The sequence below is a fragment of the Lissotriton helveticus genome, chromosome 4_1 (assembly GCF_964261635.1).
Source record: "Lissotriton helveticus chromosome 4_1, aLisHel1.1, whole genome shotgun sequence".
Lineage (NCBI taxonomy): Eukaryota > Metazoa > Chordata > Amphibia > Caudata > Salamandridae > Lissotriton > Lissotriton helveticus.
Window position 1 is genome coordinate 2,115,929,742 of NC_136063.1, and position 14,640 is coordinate 2,115,944,381.

Consider the following 14,640-nt stretch of genomic DNA (forward strand, 5'->3'; position numbering starts at 1 on the left):
CATACATTATTATTTAAAGAGGGGGTTAATGACATCTCTTTGACACATGAGCCTTCACAATCACATTTTCTATTACACATTAAAAGAATACACCAGTGCGGTTTAATAAAACATGATCCTATATTATTTAAACAAACATTTTTGCCTACTCTACACTCTTCTGCATGCTTTTAAGATGCAGTTACTAAGTCTTTTCGTGATCTATTTCTCAAATTCCTCAATGTATAATGAGCACGAGCGCAAATTGTACACGTTGTCATTTTCTCTCCAAAGGTGACAAAATCGGTTTTATGTGTCAACTAAGAGATTCAACAGTTCATCTGCTTCATCAGTACCATTGTCTGGCCAAGAAGGGATCCCCTGAACATAAAGGTGCCCTGAGAAGTCCCCAAGCCCACTGGTTATGGAAGTCAGTGAAGCTGCAGCACTACCACTCATGGCTGCCATTGCCCCATAGTGGTCTGCTCCTTCCTAGTTTGGGAGTAAAGACTTCTGCTGACCGTGATGGGTGATGGTAGCAAGATAATGTGGCAAATTCAGATCACAGGCACAAATATGGTGACAATCACATAGAGATGCTGCAACATGCACCTCCAGACAACAAATGGCATCAGATTTCACGCGAAACATACAGACCCCTGCCCAAGACTGATTGTCACCCTAAGTACTAAAGTACTGTTGTAAGCGGTTATGTAAAATTAAAATTTCAACCCCATACTTTCTGGGGAAAGAGGAGGCAGCATCAGGAATTTTATGAACTATGATTTTATCATCTCCCTTGGTCATAAACATGCCTGTGATGACCATGAGCCCAGACTTGGCTTTGTAGTGATCCAGGGTCAAACATTTCCTCTTTTATAAATCTGCCACCAGTTTTCTGACAAGCAGGGCTTCTGTGTGACTGCTACCTTCTCTCAATGTCTACTACATAAACAGCCTCCTCTTCATCATCGTAACACCTGGACTTTAAAGGACAATGTGTAGCAACCCCATTTTATTATATAAGCGAGTGGTAGAATAGAGTTCTAGTGTGCATTGGAAGCCTCGGTCCAGACTTTCTCTGCAGTGAAAAGGGAAATGCACGTACCAGGTCCACCTTTTGATTACTCAGGAGGCGAGCGGTTTGTCATTTGCAATGCCCAGCTCCATTGCCTATTGTTCGATTAGTTCAATCAGTACTAGTAAAGGGACTAGCCTGATCATTATGCAACATTGTGCTTAGTGTTGTACTGAAGCTTGGTCTAGGATAAGGATTGAGGAGGCAAAATTATATTTTGGCTGGATGGCTGAAATTACTCCTACCATTATTGGTCCTAGCCTTTCACTCAACCACCCCAGTACATTCTGGCACTTGTAGTCTTGGTTTAATTTAATTTAATTTACTAGGCTGTCATACCTGAAAGGAGTGATTTGTGAATGGAATGCCCAAGACTGGAAAAATTTGCCCTTGTAACATTAGCCAGTTGCTACATTTGCCCCTCACGCCTACTTACGATTTTAACCACCTAATATTATATATGTTTCGTACATTAAGTAACTCAATGCTCCCGCAGGATGTTAAATAGCCTGGCAGAACAGCTAAAATGTGGCTTGGAAGGAACGTTTCCTTCATGCAAAGGAACTCAATACAAGTTCTATATGTGCATGCTTTTTGGAATGTTTGTTGGTGACAGTTTAAATGTCTATAATGGCTGAAATCGTGTCCCCAGTTTTTGTGGACTTTATTTCCATTTTGTTTTCTCCTGGCATGCCAGCATTTTAACTGTGCAGTAACCATGGTGTCTTACAGATCTACACACGCTCTGTAATTGAACCCATTGCTTTACCAGCACCAACGAAGGAGGTGACAACCTCGCCGGTGACCACTCAGCCTGAAAACACCTCAACCACAAGCACTTTGTACAGAAATACAGACCGACAACGAAAGAAGTCCAAAATGACAGACGAGGAGATCTTAGAGAAACTGAGTAAGTTATTGTTGTTTGTTCACTTAACTAGTTTGCATAATGTATGTTGTGATACACGGGCATCTATATATCCTCGATGACCCGGAACAGTGAAGGGCTTTATAAAGAAACTGAGAGATTTGTGTCACTGCACGTTACTTCAGTAACACTCGTGCACTGACACCAATAGGCGGATGTTTACACAAACCATAGGTAATATGCACACTTCATTGTGATTGACACAGGCGTAGCTATTGTTTATGCATCAGACACAGTGGCACTGGGGCCAGGGATGTGAGGTTCTGACTGCTCCGCAGAGATGTCCATGTTGTACTACCTAACTAGGATGCGCTGGGGGGTGGAGGAGCCCAGTCTACTGATTCCAGTAGGACCCGAGGGGCCATTGCTATGGGAGTACATAGCTTATTCGTGTCATGATCAATGGCACTTGCATTGTACGAATCTACGGTACGATCATGTTTTTGGGACACTTGAGACATAATCCACCGTCTGTTGTGTAATTTACAGATTACAGATTTCAACAACAATAATTATTTCAAGGTTAAATAGATCAAAAGGTGCTTAAACATCACATGTGGTGTTGCGCAGTGGTGAATCCTTTGCAAAGTTGGCTTGTCATTATTCATTTTCTCTGTGTTTGATCTAAATAGCATTGAGCTTTCCTACACTGAAGCGCCAACTTGTACGCGCTAAAGCAACCCTCCCAGACCGCCCCTGACACATCGACTTCCAGCGCTGACACAGGGGAAAACGCCCACACCGCCAGCGCGGGCCCACTGCGAGGCCACGCCCATAACACTCAATACAAATGTGCAGGCCATACCAGCGCAGCGGACGAGCGCAGCGGGAGCGCCGTTTGCGCGCCGGAGACGCGCCTAAGGCAAACCCGTCTGCGCCCGTCTGCGCACGGCCGGGCCTAGGGCCAGAACCCCTGTCGGATAAAACTGCCCCTAAGATAACCTACTCTCGTCGGGACCTCCTAAGTCTCAGACCCCCCATCGCCTCCTCTTGTGAGTTTGTTCACGATCTAGAGGGACCATTTATCAGCTGCACTTACTGCCACCCAGTCCTACTCAAACTCCCCATCCAACCCTACAAACCCTCAGCCCTCAAACTTGCGTCTCTGAACTGTCGTTCTCTCCCTAAACATGCGACGCTTATTAACCATCTTATAGAAGACCATGAGATCGACGTTCTATTTTTGACGGAAACGTGGCTTTCCCCACACTCTGCATCAGACATGGTTCTAGCTACCCCTCCGGGCTTCCTCATTCAGTCCCTACCTCGCCCTTTAGGCAGAGGTGGTGGGGTCGCCATTATTCACCGGGACTATCTCCCCTGCAAATTCAACGACGCGCAGGTTCCCGACTCTGAAAGCCTACAGTTCACAATTAAGTTAGACCCGACTAACTCTCTCACAGGCATCCTACTGTACCGCCCCCACGGTCACCCTGGTTCCTTTTCTAGCGCTCTCCTGGACACGGTAGCAACTCAGGCCCACTCCATCACCAACTTCATGATACTAGGAGACCTGAACATTCATTTCGATGACCCTTTAGATACTGGGGCAGCCGACTTGATCACCGATCTAGCGGCTCTCGACCTCCACCTCCTAAACTCCGGAGCTACACACAACAAAGGTCACTTGCTGGACCCGGTGTTTACAAGCACCCCCACCATGCAATTCAACGAGTCCCTCCCCCTCCCCTGGACGGACCACTTTTTAGTCTCTTTCCAACTACTAGGACCTTTCAGGAAATCTCAAAAACCTTCCTCTTACACCAGGGACAGGGCCTGGTCCAAGCTCCCCACCGAAGACTGGGCCAGGACCCTAGAGTCAACTATCCCCGCCCATGCAGAAGACCCGGCTATCGCCGATAGTAAATTCAGAGACTGGATTACTACCTCCCTGGATTCCGTACTCCCATTTAGAACCCGAGAGGACAAAAACGGGAAACCAGGTTCCGCCCCGTGGTATACCCCGGAACTTCGATTACTACGTAAAAAATGCAAGAAAGCCGAACGGCTATGGAGGAAAGACTGGCAGCACGCCAGCAAGGAAGCCTACCAGAACTCTGTTAGATTTTACAAAGCCTCCATTAAGCACTCTAAAGCCTCCCACTACGACACTCGGATAAGAGAATCTACCAACTTAGCTAGGGAATCCTTCCTAATCGTAAAAGAGCTACTGAAAGTACCAAGCACTCCTTCCTCCAACGCCCCCCCTGTTGACCGAAGCAACGAATTAGCCACCTATTTTAATGACAAAATTGCCCGAATCTTAACATCCCTTCCCCCCCCTGTCCCTCTAGTCACACGGACAATGAATCACCCTCCAGCCAACCAGGAAGCCGCATGCGCCCCCAACTAGCTACATTTAGGGCAGTAACCTGCAACGAGGTAGATGCAACCTTGGCCAAAATGAAAAGCGGATCACCTCTGGATCCAGCACCAATTAGATTCCTCAAAACCGTAGCCCCTGTCATAGTTCCCACGATCACAGAGCTTATTAACAGCTCGCTTGCCCAAGGATCTGTCCCCGATAGCTGGAAGAGCGCAGTCGTGAAAGCACTCCTTAAAAAACCCCAGCTAGACCCAGCAGACATGGCAAACTACCGGCCAATCTCACTCCTCCCTGGCATCAGCAAGGTAGCTGAGAAATTGGTCAACGGACAATTGTCTCAGTTTCTCGAGGCAAATAACATCTTACGGCAATCCCAAACTGGGTTTCGCCCGGGTCATGGCACTGACACCGCCCTTCTGACCGTTATCGAGGAGGCAAGGCGCATTTTGGATTCAGGAGGGTCAGTGGCAGTGATCCTCCTGGATCTTAGTGCAGCCTTCGACACAGTCAACCATCGTGTCCTCCTCCAACGGCTGGCGGCAGCAGGGCTCACCGGGATGGCGCTCAGGTGGATAGAGTCCTTCCTTGCCGGGCGCACGTTCCAGGTATGGGACAGCAATCACCACTCGTCCACCCTCCCCCTCACGAGCGGAGTCCCCCAGGGATCATCTCTAAGCCCTACGCTTTTTAATGCTTATATGGCCCCCCTTGAAGACGTGGTGACACCCTTCGGCATCAAAATTGTGAGTTACGCGGATGACACACAGCTGGTCGTCTCCCTATCCCAACTAGACGATCACCCAGACAATTTGGCAAATTGCCTTACGAAAATCTATAGCTGGATGTGTGAATCTTCACTCAAATTAAACGGGTCGAAGACCGAAGTGATGCTCATGGGAAAGCAATGAGTGACCATCCCCCCATCAGCCTGGCCAGACGTGTTCGGGGAAATTCCCACCCCGAAAAAAGAAATTAAGACCCTAGGAGTCTGGCTAGAACCCGAGCTATCAATGAAAACACAAGCGGCCAAAACTGCAGGAACCTGTTTTGGGCTTATGCGCACCACCCGCAAGATTCTTCCCCTCCTCCCGCCCACCTCTAGAAAACTCCTAGTCCAAGGGCTAATACTGTCACGGCTGGACTACAGTAACATGGTTTACCTGGGTGCCCCTGAGGCCACCTTGGCTAAAATACAAAGAACACAGAACGCTGCAGCCCGACTACTCATGAACCTTCCCTCCAGAGTGTCAGCTAAACCTGCCCTCAAAGCCCTGCACTGGCTCCCGGTGCGTCAAAGGGTGGAATTCAAAGCCATGTGCACGGCTTACAAACTGATTAATGGAGCTGGCCCCCCGATTCTCAGCGACCTGGTAACGCCTTATATAGCTCCCAGATCCCTGCGGTCCGAGAATGAACATCTAGCCATCATCCCCAAATTTAAAAAGACACGCACTGGTGGCCGACGCTTCTCTGTGAAAGCTTCCACCAGATGGAACTCACTCCCCCGTACCCTCAGACTGGAACCCAGCTATCTTATTTTTAGAAAAAAATTGAAAACACTTCTATTTCCGAAATAACGTCCCCCCCCTTTTTTCTTCCTTTTTTCTCCTCCATCTCATCTGGATATCAAAATCATTACAGCGCGGGGATGCCTTCGGGTCACCAGGCGCTCTACAAGTCGTTAAAATAAAATAAATAAATAAATAAATAAATTTGCGGAACTTTCCCCAGGGAGCATTAATGGGTGTTAAAATGGCAACATAGTGAAGTGAGGTGTCTAGGAATGTACCCCCATTATGGTCCATATATTAACTTTTCTTCCCCATTATTTGTTATGTTATTGTGTTATGATAGTGATGCCAGTAGCACGCGAACTGCTTCACGTAAAGAACATCCTGGTGCTAAGAGACAATAACTCTGGATCATTGTTAAGGAAAGAGCAGGGATTTAAGAGCCTTTCTGAAAGGAAGGTGAGAAGATATACCTTTTAGGGTATGCAGTAACTCCTTCCAGTGTTTTTTGGCTGTACGGCAAAAGGCTGTTCCGCTGGAAAGTGATTTATTTAGTCAGCTCATCCACATTCTATCATTGGCCCTGGTCACAGTTTACAATAATTGTAAGCTTTCAATGAATTACAGAACATAGCTTTTTCACATAAATTACATTATTCACACGATTTACATGCATGTATCAAGGTAGCAGACAGCCGTCTGGAAGATTAGAAATCAGTCGAATAGGGGATGACCAATGCCTTCCAGATATCACTTCCAATGAGTATGTGAATGGCTATGGCCATGATCTTATTTGATTTACTGTTTAGTAGCATTTGGAAATTAAAAAAATTATTCTTTGCAAATTACTTCACAAAGTACATAGGATGATACATACCTTTATATTAATTTGTAGTTTGAGGATATACTACCTTTGGATGTTAAAGTGAAAACTGGTTTTAATAATTTGAAGCCATTGTAAATGTCAGATGAATAGGACAGATGTACAGGCGAACAGTAGAGAATATGAAGGTTAAATCACATTAGAGAACATGCATATCAAACTTTTCCTTGAAGTCTGGTTGAGGCGGCGTGGACAATTTTGTCTGTGTCTCAACCCATAGGCAATTAATAAATTGCAAAAGTATGTGTTTATGCAATTGAAGGACTTATTATTGTAGTACTTGCCTCTTCTGCACGTTGCTCTTTGTTGTCACTTTGTTTTTAGGTCGAACCTGAGCAGCGCATGCTCTGCTCTGCGACCAATGCTGTATTGGAGTATGTACTTGAAGCCCCACCCACTCTCCGCCCATATTTGTCATTTGCTTTCGTCATTGTCCTTCATAAATGCTGGCTTCTGATTTATTATTAGGCTTGTTAGTCCCTCCTTAGTACCGCCTTGTCTGCTGTTTTTTAACCTCCCTGGTCCTTTTACATCGGTTGTTACACGGTACGTCTTCTTTGGTCTGTAAGCACTATTTTCTTTAATGAGTTTCTCTTACTGCAGAAGGGTCTCTCATGCGCAGTTGTGACCACCTTCTTGTTTAACTCGTAGCAAACGGGGAGCTCTTCTGGGGTCATGTGAGACGGAAGGTGGCAACTCAGCGATGCCTTCAGGGAGGTCAAAGGTGCGTGATGTAAATTCCGCTAGATCAGGCGTGTTTATTTTCTGAACAAACATCTATGTTGAACATGAATATGCTTTAGTGTGCTCCTCTGCTGACCTGCTAAAGACCATAACTTCAACAAGGGCTCTTACCCTCTTTACTCGCCGCCATAAACAACATCTGCACCCTCCTGGACCAAGGCCTCTCCGCAGCCCTTATCCTACTCGACCTATCAGCGGCCTTCAACACAGTCATCCACCGCACACTAGTCGCCAGACTACACGATGCCGGCATACAAGGAACAGCCCTAGACTGGATTCGATCATTCCTCACCAGAAGAAGCCAAAGGATCAGACTGCCACCCTTCCTCTCCGATCTCATGAAAATCACCTGCGGAGTCCCACAGGGATCATCACTGAGCCCCACCCTCTTCAACATTCACATGGCCCCCCTCGCCGCCATCGTCCGACAACACTGCCTCAACATTGTATCCTACGCTGACGACACCCAGCTCATCCTCTCCCTTACCAAAGACCGCTAGACTCCACTTCCAGAAAGAAATGTTAGACGTCGCAATCTGGATGACCAACAGCTGCATAAAGCTCAATGCAGAGAAGACAGAAGTCCTAGTCATTGGAACCACCCCTACAGCATGGGACAACACCTGGTGGCCGACTGCCCTCGGAAGCCCACCTACCCCCTCGGACCATGCCAGTAACCTCAGCATCGAACCTCCAGCTGCTTCAACACCCTCCGCATTCTCCCCAAGACCTCCAAATGGATCCCCCTGGAGTCAAGAAAGACAGTCACCCACGCACTCATTACCAGCAGACTGGACTATGGAAAGCACTCTTTGCCGGCACCAACAAGTCCCTACTCTGCAAACTCCAGACAATACAGAACACCCCCGCTAGACTCGTCCTCTGCACCCCCCGGCACAAACACACCAGCCAACACCTACAAAGACTCCACTGGCTTCCCGTGGAGAAAAGTTTCACCTTCAAGATCCGCTCCCACGCCTTCAAATGCTTCCACAACAACGGACCCAAATACCTCAACTACAGAATCAACTTCCACGTACCCAAAAGAAACCTCCGATCTTCCAACCTCGCACTGGCCGAAACCCCACGCATCCACAGAGCCAGAGCAGGCTGAAGATTTTTCTCTCACATTGCAGCCAAGACCTAAATCGAGCTACCGTGGGATATCAGACTTGCCTCCCTTCAGGAAGACCCTCAAGACCTGGCTCTTCGGCTAAACAGAGCTGCAGGCTCCCGATCCCCATCAGCGCCTTCAGACCCTCACGGGTGAGAACCTTGCTTAAAATTCCCCTGATTGATTGATTGGTTCCTCTGTGAATTGGATCCAAAAAAGAAAAACTCTTTGGCTGCAAATGTCTCTTTGGACACACTCTCCCGCAAGCGTGAACCCGACCGGAAGGTATCGGAGAGCTTTACTGAGCAGGTCTCCAGTTCTAAATTGTTAGCTCGCTGCGCTTTGCTTCTAGGTTCAGATCACCTGTAAAGTGTGTGCTTTCACCCCCAGTTTAACGTTACTCTCGCTCATTTGCTTTTCTCACCCTGCCCCCACATTGCTGTCTATCATTTGCTTCCGTATGCCCTCCGTGCCCCTTACCCCACTGTGCCATAATTTTTGCTTCCCAACACCCGTACCCTCAGTTTTGTTTCCCCACACCCTCCCAGTCTGTTTTTCTTCAGTTTGCAAACCTCCACACCCCCCCACACACACACTTTTAACCCCGTCCATGCTGCCGTCGGCCATTGGCCGACGGGTGCACTACCTCGCTGGTGCTGCCATCGGCCAATGGCCGACGCGGCCCCGCCCGTTTTGCGGAAGTGCCGCACTTCCGCAAAATCGGCGACGCAGCTGAGGGGTTAAACAAGCATTTGGAATGCAATAGGTCTTGCATTTGTGAGAGTTAAAGCTATTGGCATTGTAAATAATAATAATAATAATAAGGGAAATTTGTAGAGCGCCTGCTTACGCTCAACGGCGTGTCCCCGCGCTGACTATGCTTTTTATTTATGTTTTAAAAACCCAGACATATAGAAAAGGCATTGTCATTTACAATGCCGATAGTTCAAACTCACTTAAATGCGAGGCCTATTGCATTGCTGGTGCTTGTTTAATGAGGCTGCCACGATACTTCATGTAGAACATTGGTAGTATATTTAAATCACATTTCCAATGAATCACATCCTCGTGAGTGTTCTAGCTGATGTTGCAGCCAAGCAGCCATCCAGCTGTGAGTGAGGCTATGCTGGGTGCAAACTGAACCTTAACCGCATGCGTGCGGCGGCTTTTCCCGCTGTATGCGGCATTTTAAAAATTACCGCGTTACATGACGAGCTGAGCTCGTCATCAGCATGGAAGTGGTTAATTAGGCTAACAAAGTAATTTAGTTGTAAGCATTCGTGAACGATCCATCACTGTGTCAGAGAGGCTTCTTCTGAATCCTTTTTTGTAGGTCTCGTCTACACAGCGTGCATGCGCTGTCTCTTCCAGACGTTTTGGATCAGTGAGCTTAGATACCAGCCATTGCTTAGCATTAGTTGGTTTCATTGTTACACTCATTTGCTTGCTTCTTATTGGTCAGCTGCTGTAGGCTTCCTGCCTTTTCGTACGTGTGTCCTTTTTCCTGGAGCATGGGCCAATTACTTAATTCCTTCCACGGCTCATATTTTAGACTTTTTTCTTGGAATTTAAGTACTTTACTAGAGTGCTTCTTTTTCAGCTGGCTCACTTCTGTCCCGCCTTTTTCTGATCTGTCCATATGGTTTCTTAACCCCACCTCTCTCTTTATGTCGTGTGTTGGGTTGCCCCCCCTTCTTCTGTCCCTCCCACTATTTGTTGTCCGAATTTGCTACATCCCTTGGTTGTCTATGTCGGCTTTCTAGCCTTGTCCTCTGCTCAATGCATTTATCTGTGTTGGCTTGCACCCAGCCTTCCCTCACTCCCTCTGTTCATTGTCCATCTTCACTTGCTCTCATCCTCCCTCCCTCCGTTCATTGTCTGTGTTGGCTTGCATCCACCCTCCATCCTTCCCTTCATCTATTCGTGGTCCATATTGGCTTGTCCCCTCCCCCAATCCCCTTCACTGACCATATTGCCCTGACCTCTTGATCTGCTGTCACCTTTGGCTGCATCATTGCATTTTTTTCTTTTACCGCCCAATCCTCAGTGTTGCCTCTTCCTCATTCCCTGTTGCCTACTGCCCCATTCACGTTCCTGCCAGCAGTTTAAAAAAGGGCTAGAGCTATGACATAGCCAATGCTGGCCACGTCAGAGCGCTTTTTCTCCTTTTTTTTTTTTTTTTTTTTACACTCTGCCATGCTGCTGTACAACTTGCCTAAAAAAACACTGACCATGACAATATCTCATGCGGGTGAGACACACTGGCTTTGCCAATGCTTTTTTTTTCTTGACTCTCAAAGTAACGTTTTAGCTCCTTCTTAATCCATAGCGGCAAGCATTGCTCTCATTGTGGAATGGTTTCATTGCTGACTGGGGCCATGGGTCCTATTACACACAAAATGTAATCTCTCCAGTGCATGTGTTGACTTATTAAAGTAGTGCTGGCTCTGGAGGGAGCGCAACATTGTAAGACAGACATGAGTCTCTGCGCTACCCCATCTTTCCCTAAAGACGGGACTTGTCCGATTTTGCCGGGAGAAAAGACCCTCTTTTAAAAAGGAGTGCCATACTGTAATTGTTCAACAGTTAGTGTGCCTCCTGAGATCCTTCGCCCATTCTATATTACAGAAGTGCCCTAGGAACACGAAGAGCGGGTACAGACTCTGGGTCACCTCTGTGAAAATCCTCAGCTGTTTACTTCCCCACACATTTAGGGCTTCTAGTCACACAGAATAAAGCACAGTTAATGTTGTTAAAACTTTGAAATATATATGCTTCCCACTGTACATCTGTTAATGGCATACACTAGGGCATGAGCAGAGTTACCAACTAACTTCAAACTTTTCTGTTTCAAATCATTGTTTTTAATTTTTGGTGGCAGCACAACTCCCAAAGCACATTAGCCATATGAAATCTCTGGACTGGACAGATGCTGCCATTTTGGCATAGAGTTAAGCGACAACCCTAGGCGTGAGAGTGATTCTGAGGTTCAAAAAAATGCACAGATTGTATACCTGTTGAGCCACCTGTAGATGGTCTTAAGAGCCATGTGGAACCACTCCTGTCAAATCAGTGTTGCATGAGGGGACCGAATGTCAGAAGCATCTGAAGAGCGCAGTGCTTAATGTGTGCTGGTGTCTGCCAGTGCTCAGCACCAATACTTCATTCTTAACACCAGTACTTATTTGTGACCGCTCACCACAGGATGGTGCTGTTTGCCTATTTTTGAGCAGAGAACATATGAACATAAGTTACAATTTCAATATACCTTCGCAAAACAATCATACCATGGCATCTCAGGCTATTTTTACCTCTTTGGGAAACCTGAAAAATTCCAAATTATCTGATTTTTAAGAGCGTAGCATTTGTACTCGCATACGGCAGTGCTGGCAGTGGCAATGGGTGGCACAAGCTGAATTGTCCTGAGAAACATTTGGGTTTTTGAGCTTATGGTTTGTTTTTTTAATTAAGCACTGGAATGGAGCAGTGCTACTAAAAGCTCATCAGAGCCCCAGACTGTATGCTGCTGCTCATGTGCTACCCTTGAATCCTGCTAGCATTCCCATGCCAAACCTGTTTGGAGATATAATAAGGGACTATTGTTGTGAATGAGAGTTCCTGCACAACAAATTCATACAAGCGAGATCTGCTGTTTTCATTAGTCTACTGCTGGTAGTAACACAGGAGTAGCTTCACTGCTTATCATTGCATTTGCCCGATCAACGTAAATCTCATTCCTCTCACAGAAAGCTACGTCCTTTGTGTGTGCACCATTTCAAATAGATGCATCATGGAACCCATTCTCTGCAAACATCTATGTAGCAAATCCATAGGTAGCCTGAAAAAAAATGATCCGATTGTTGCACAATGGGTTTATTCCTTTCAAATAACTAAATGTGCCTTTAATGTAGAAAATTAAACTTGATGCTGCTAATGCATGTCTATTGCAGTGCACAGCTATGACTCTCATATCTCATCTTATACCCTAAACAGCATGTATCTAGAATGTGTTTCCATGTACCAAGAATCCGCATCCTGAAGATTGTAGCCTTTGGTTAATTGGACTGAGTCCCAGAATGGATGTGTGGTGTTTGGTGTTCATCGGGCAATCTAGTGACCCATATGCACAATGTGATAGTGCTAGAGATGTAAGTACTCAACTGGTGTGCTATATAGCTGCTATTACAGCAAAGAGGCCAAGGATTGACTGGGTATCCACAGAGAGCAAACACTGTGCAGATAAGGACACTCACGATTTCCAATTGTCTTGTAGAATTTATTACTCCAAGGAGATGCCAATAAGTGCCATGTTGTTGATGTTTCACTACTTTCTCAACTAAGAATGCAGTTTCATCTGCAGAGGAGCTAAATATTAAGGATCCTGTACCTGCACAGAACAGATTCAGCATCTATCTATCCCTAGCTTCTGTTATCTTTTAGGATGGAGTCAATCTCATTGAACACAAGTCCCTCCTAACCTACGCTCCAGCCGAACAAGCAGACATTCGATGCCCTGCGTACATCCTCCAGACTTTCCAACATATTCTCCACATTCACTACAGAGGCTACCAATCGGCAACACATTTTAGTCCATCCTAAGTTGTTACTTTTTGTTCTCTGATAAAGGTCTCCACTGAGAGGGTTGCTGATATTTGCTACCTTAGCAGATATTGCCTCTAGGTGTTGTTCTGTTACCGTCACCTTAAGCCATCAAGACACTCCTGCTTGGGGAAAGACCTGCTGCCTCTCTACCTGTTCATCATCCTTTATTCCAGAGCCACCCATCCTTCGCTCTGTTTGGTGAAAATAGTGCATCATCTGGACAGAGCTTCCAGTATTAGTTAACAACTCGCCCAGGCTTTAGCTGAGCTTCTCACCTGCCCCTTCCACCTTGCCTCGCCTGCCAATGCCTAGGTTCACCAAAGTTGGTGAAGGGCAGTGTCTGTGTGCCGGGCCATTCCACCTCCCAGGGATGCCCCCACACTAGCCGGTGGACACAATTGTGTGTCCTCCTGGGATCTGGGGTCCAGGTGCTGTCCAAGTATAGGAGCTTCTATCAACAAGATCACTTCGTAATTCTGAAGGCGTGCAAAGATTTGTCATGAGACACTTAACAATTTTGATGGCGTGCTAAGAACAGACACCAGTCGCTTGAAAATCTCTCCGGGTAGGAGAGAGCAAACCCAGAGGCTAATAACCAGCTGAGGCCATGCAACGGACAATATTTAGGTAGCCTCCGCTTGCCAATTTTCCTGTGGCTTTTCTTTTTATCTCAGAATTCCATTGCTAAGTTTGTTTCACACTTTGACTGCTGGATGAGCATGAAGAAAGACTGTTCCGTCACTCATCAACCAAGATGGTTGAATGGTTTTAGACACGTCACTAATTTTTCTGAAATGATGCGTCTTTTTGTACGTTCGCCTTATGGAATGGCAGGGAATTCCTTGTACAATTCTGACCGAGTGTAGGTGTCGTGGTACCTACAGAGTTACATGGAGGAACTTTAATGAGGGAACTCAATTGGGCATGAGACAATGAATGGATATGAGGGGGATACCTCCTTTACAACGAAACCATTACAACGCGGTGGTTACATCGTGGTTTTAACAGCGCAAGTCTTTACATCGACTTGCACTGGAGGGCGCTCTAGACTAAGGAATAGTGCAAATTACTATTCCAACACCTTCCCTACTGTACGTAGACTGGAGTTGGAATAGTAATTCACACTATTCCTAAGTCCAGCGCCCTCCAGCACAAGTCCATGTACCAACTTGCATTGTCAAAACCTCAATGTAATATACCGCGTTGTGATGGTACGCGTTGTCATCATACATCCGGCGCAGACTGGTTACATAGTTAAGTGGTGATGTTGCTAAGTATAATTTAAGTAACTCCTATTCACACATTTGTTCTTGCGTTACATGTATTTACAATTTGAGGCCAAGGTAGATCAAAAGGTTTTCCCAGTTTTACACAACTTTTGGTCAAGTGGCAACGCCTGGATTAGAACCCAAGTCTCCAGGAATTGTGCTCAAAAAAGTAACCCACTAAACAGTACACTCCTCTGCCCCTTGTCC

The 14,640-nt window shown here is 46.3% G+C and overlaps 1 protein-coding gene across 2 annotated transcripts in view; it reads left to right on the forward strand.

The window, feature by feature from the left end:
* Window positions 1-14,640, forward strand: part of PAK3 (p21 (RAC1) activated kinase 3) — a 357,271-nt gene that overhangs the window by 230,919 nt on the left and 111,712 nt on the right. For both annotated transcript variants that reach the window (XM_078688801.1, XM_078688802.1), the window contains exon 7: window positions 1,790-1,967. In XM_078688801.1, the coding sequence (XP_078544927.1) occupies window positions 1,790-1,967 (178 nt within the window). The remainder of the gene's footprint in view (window positions 1-1,789; window positions 1,968-14,640) is intronic.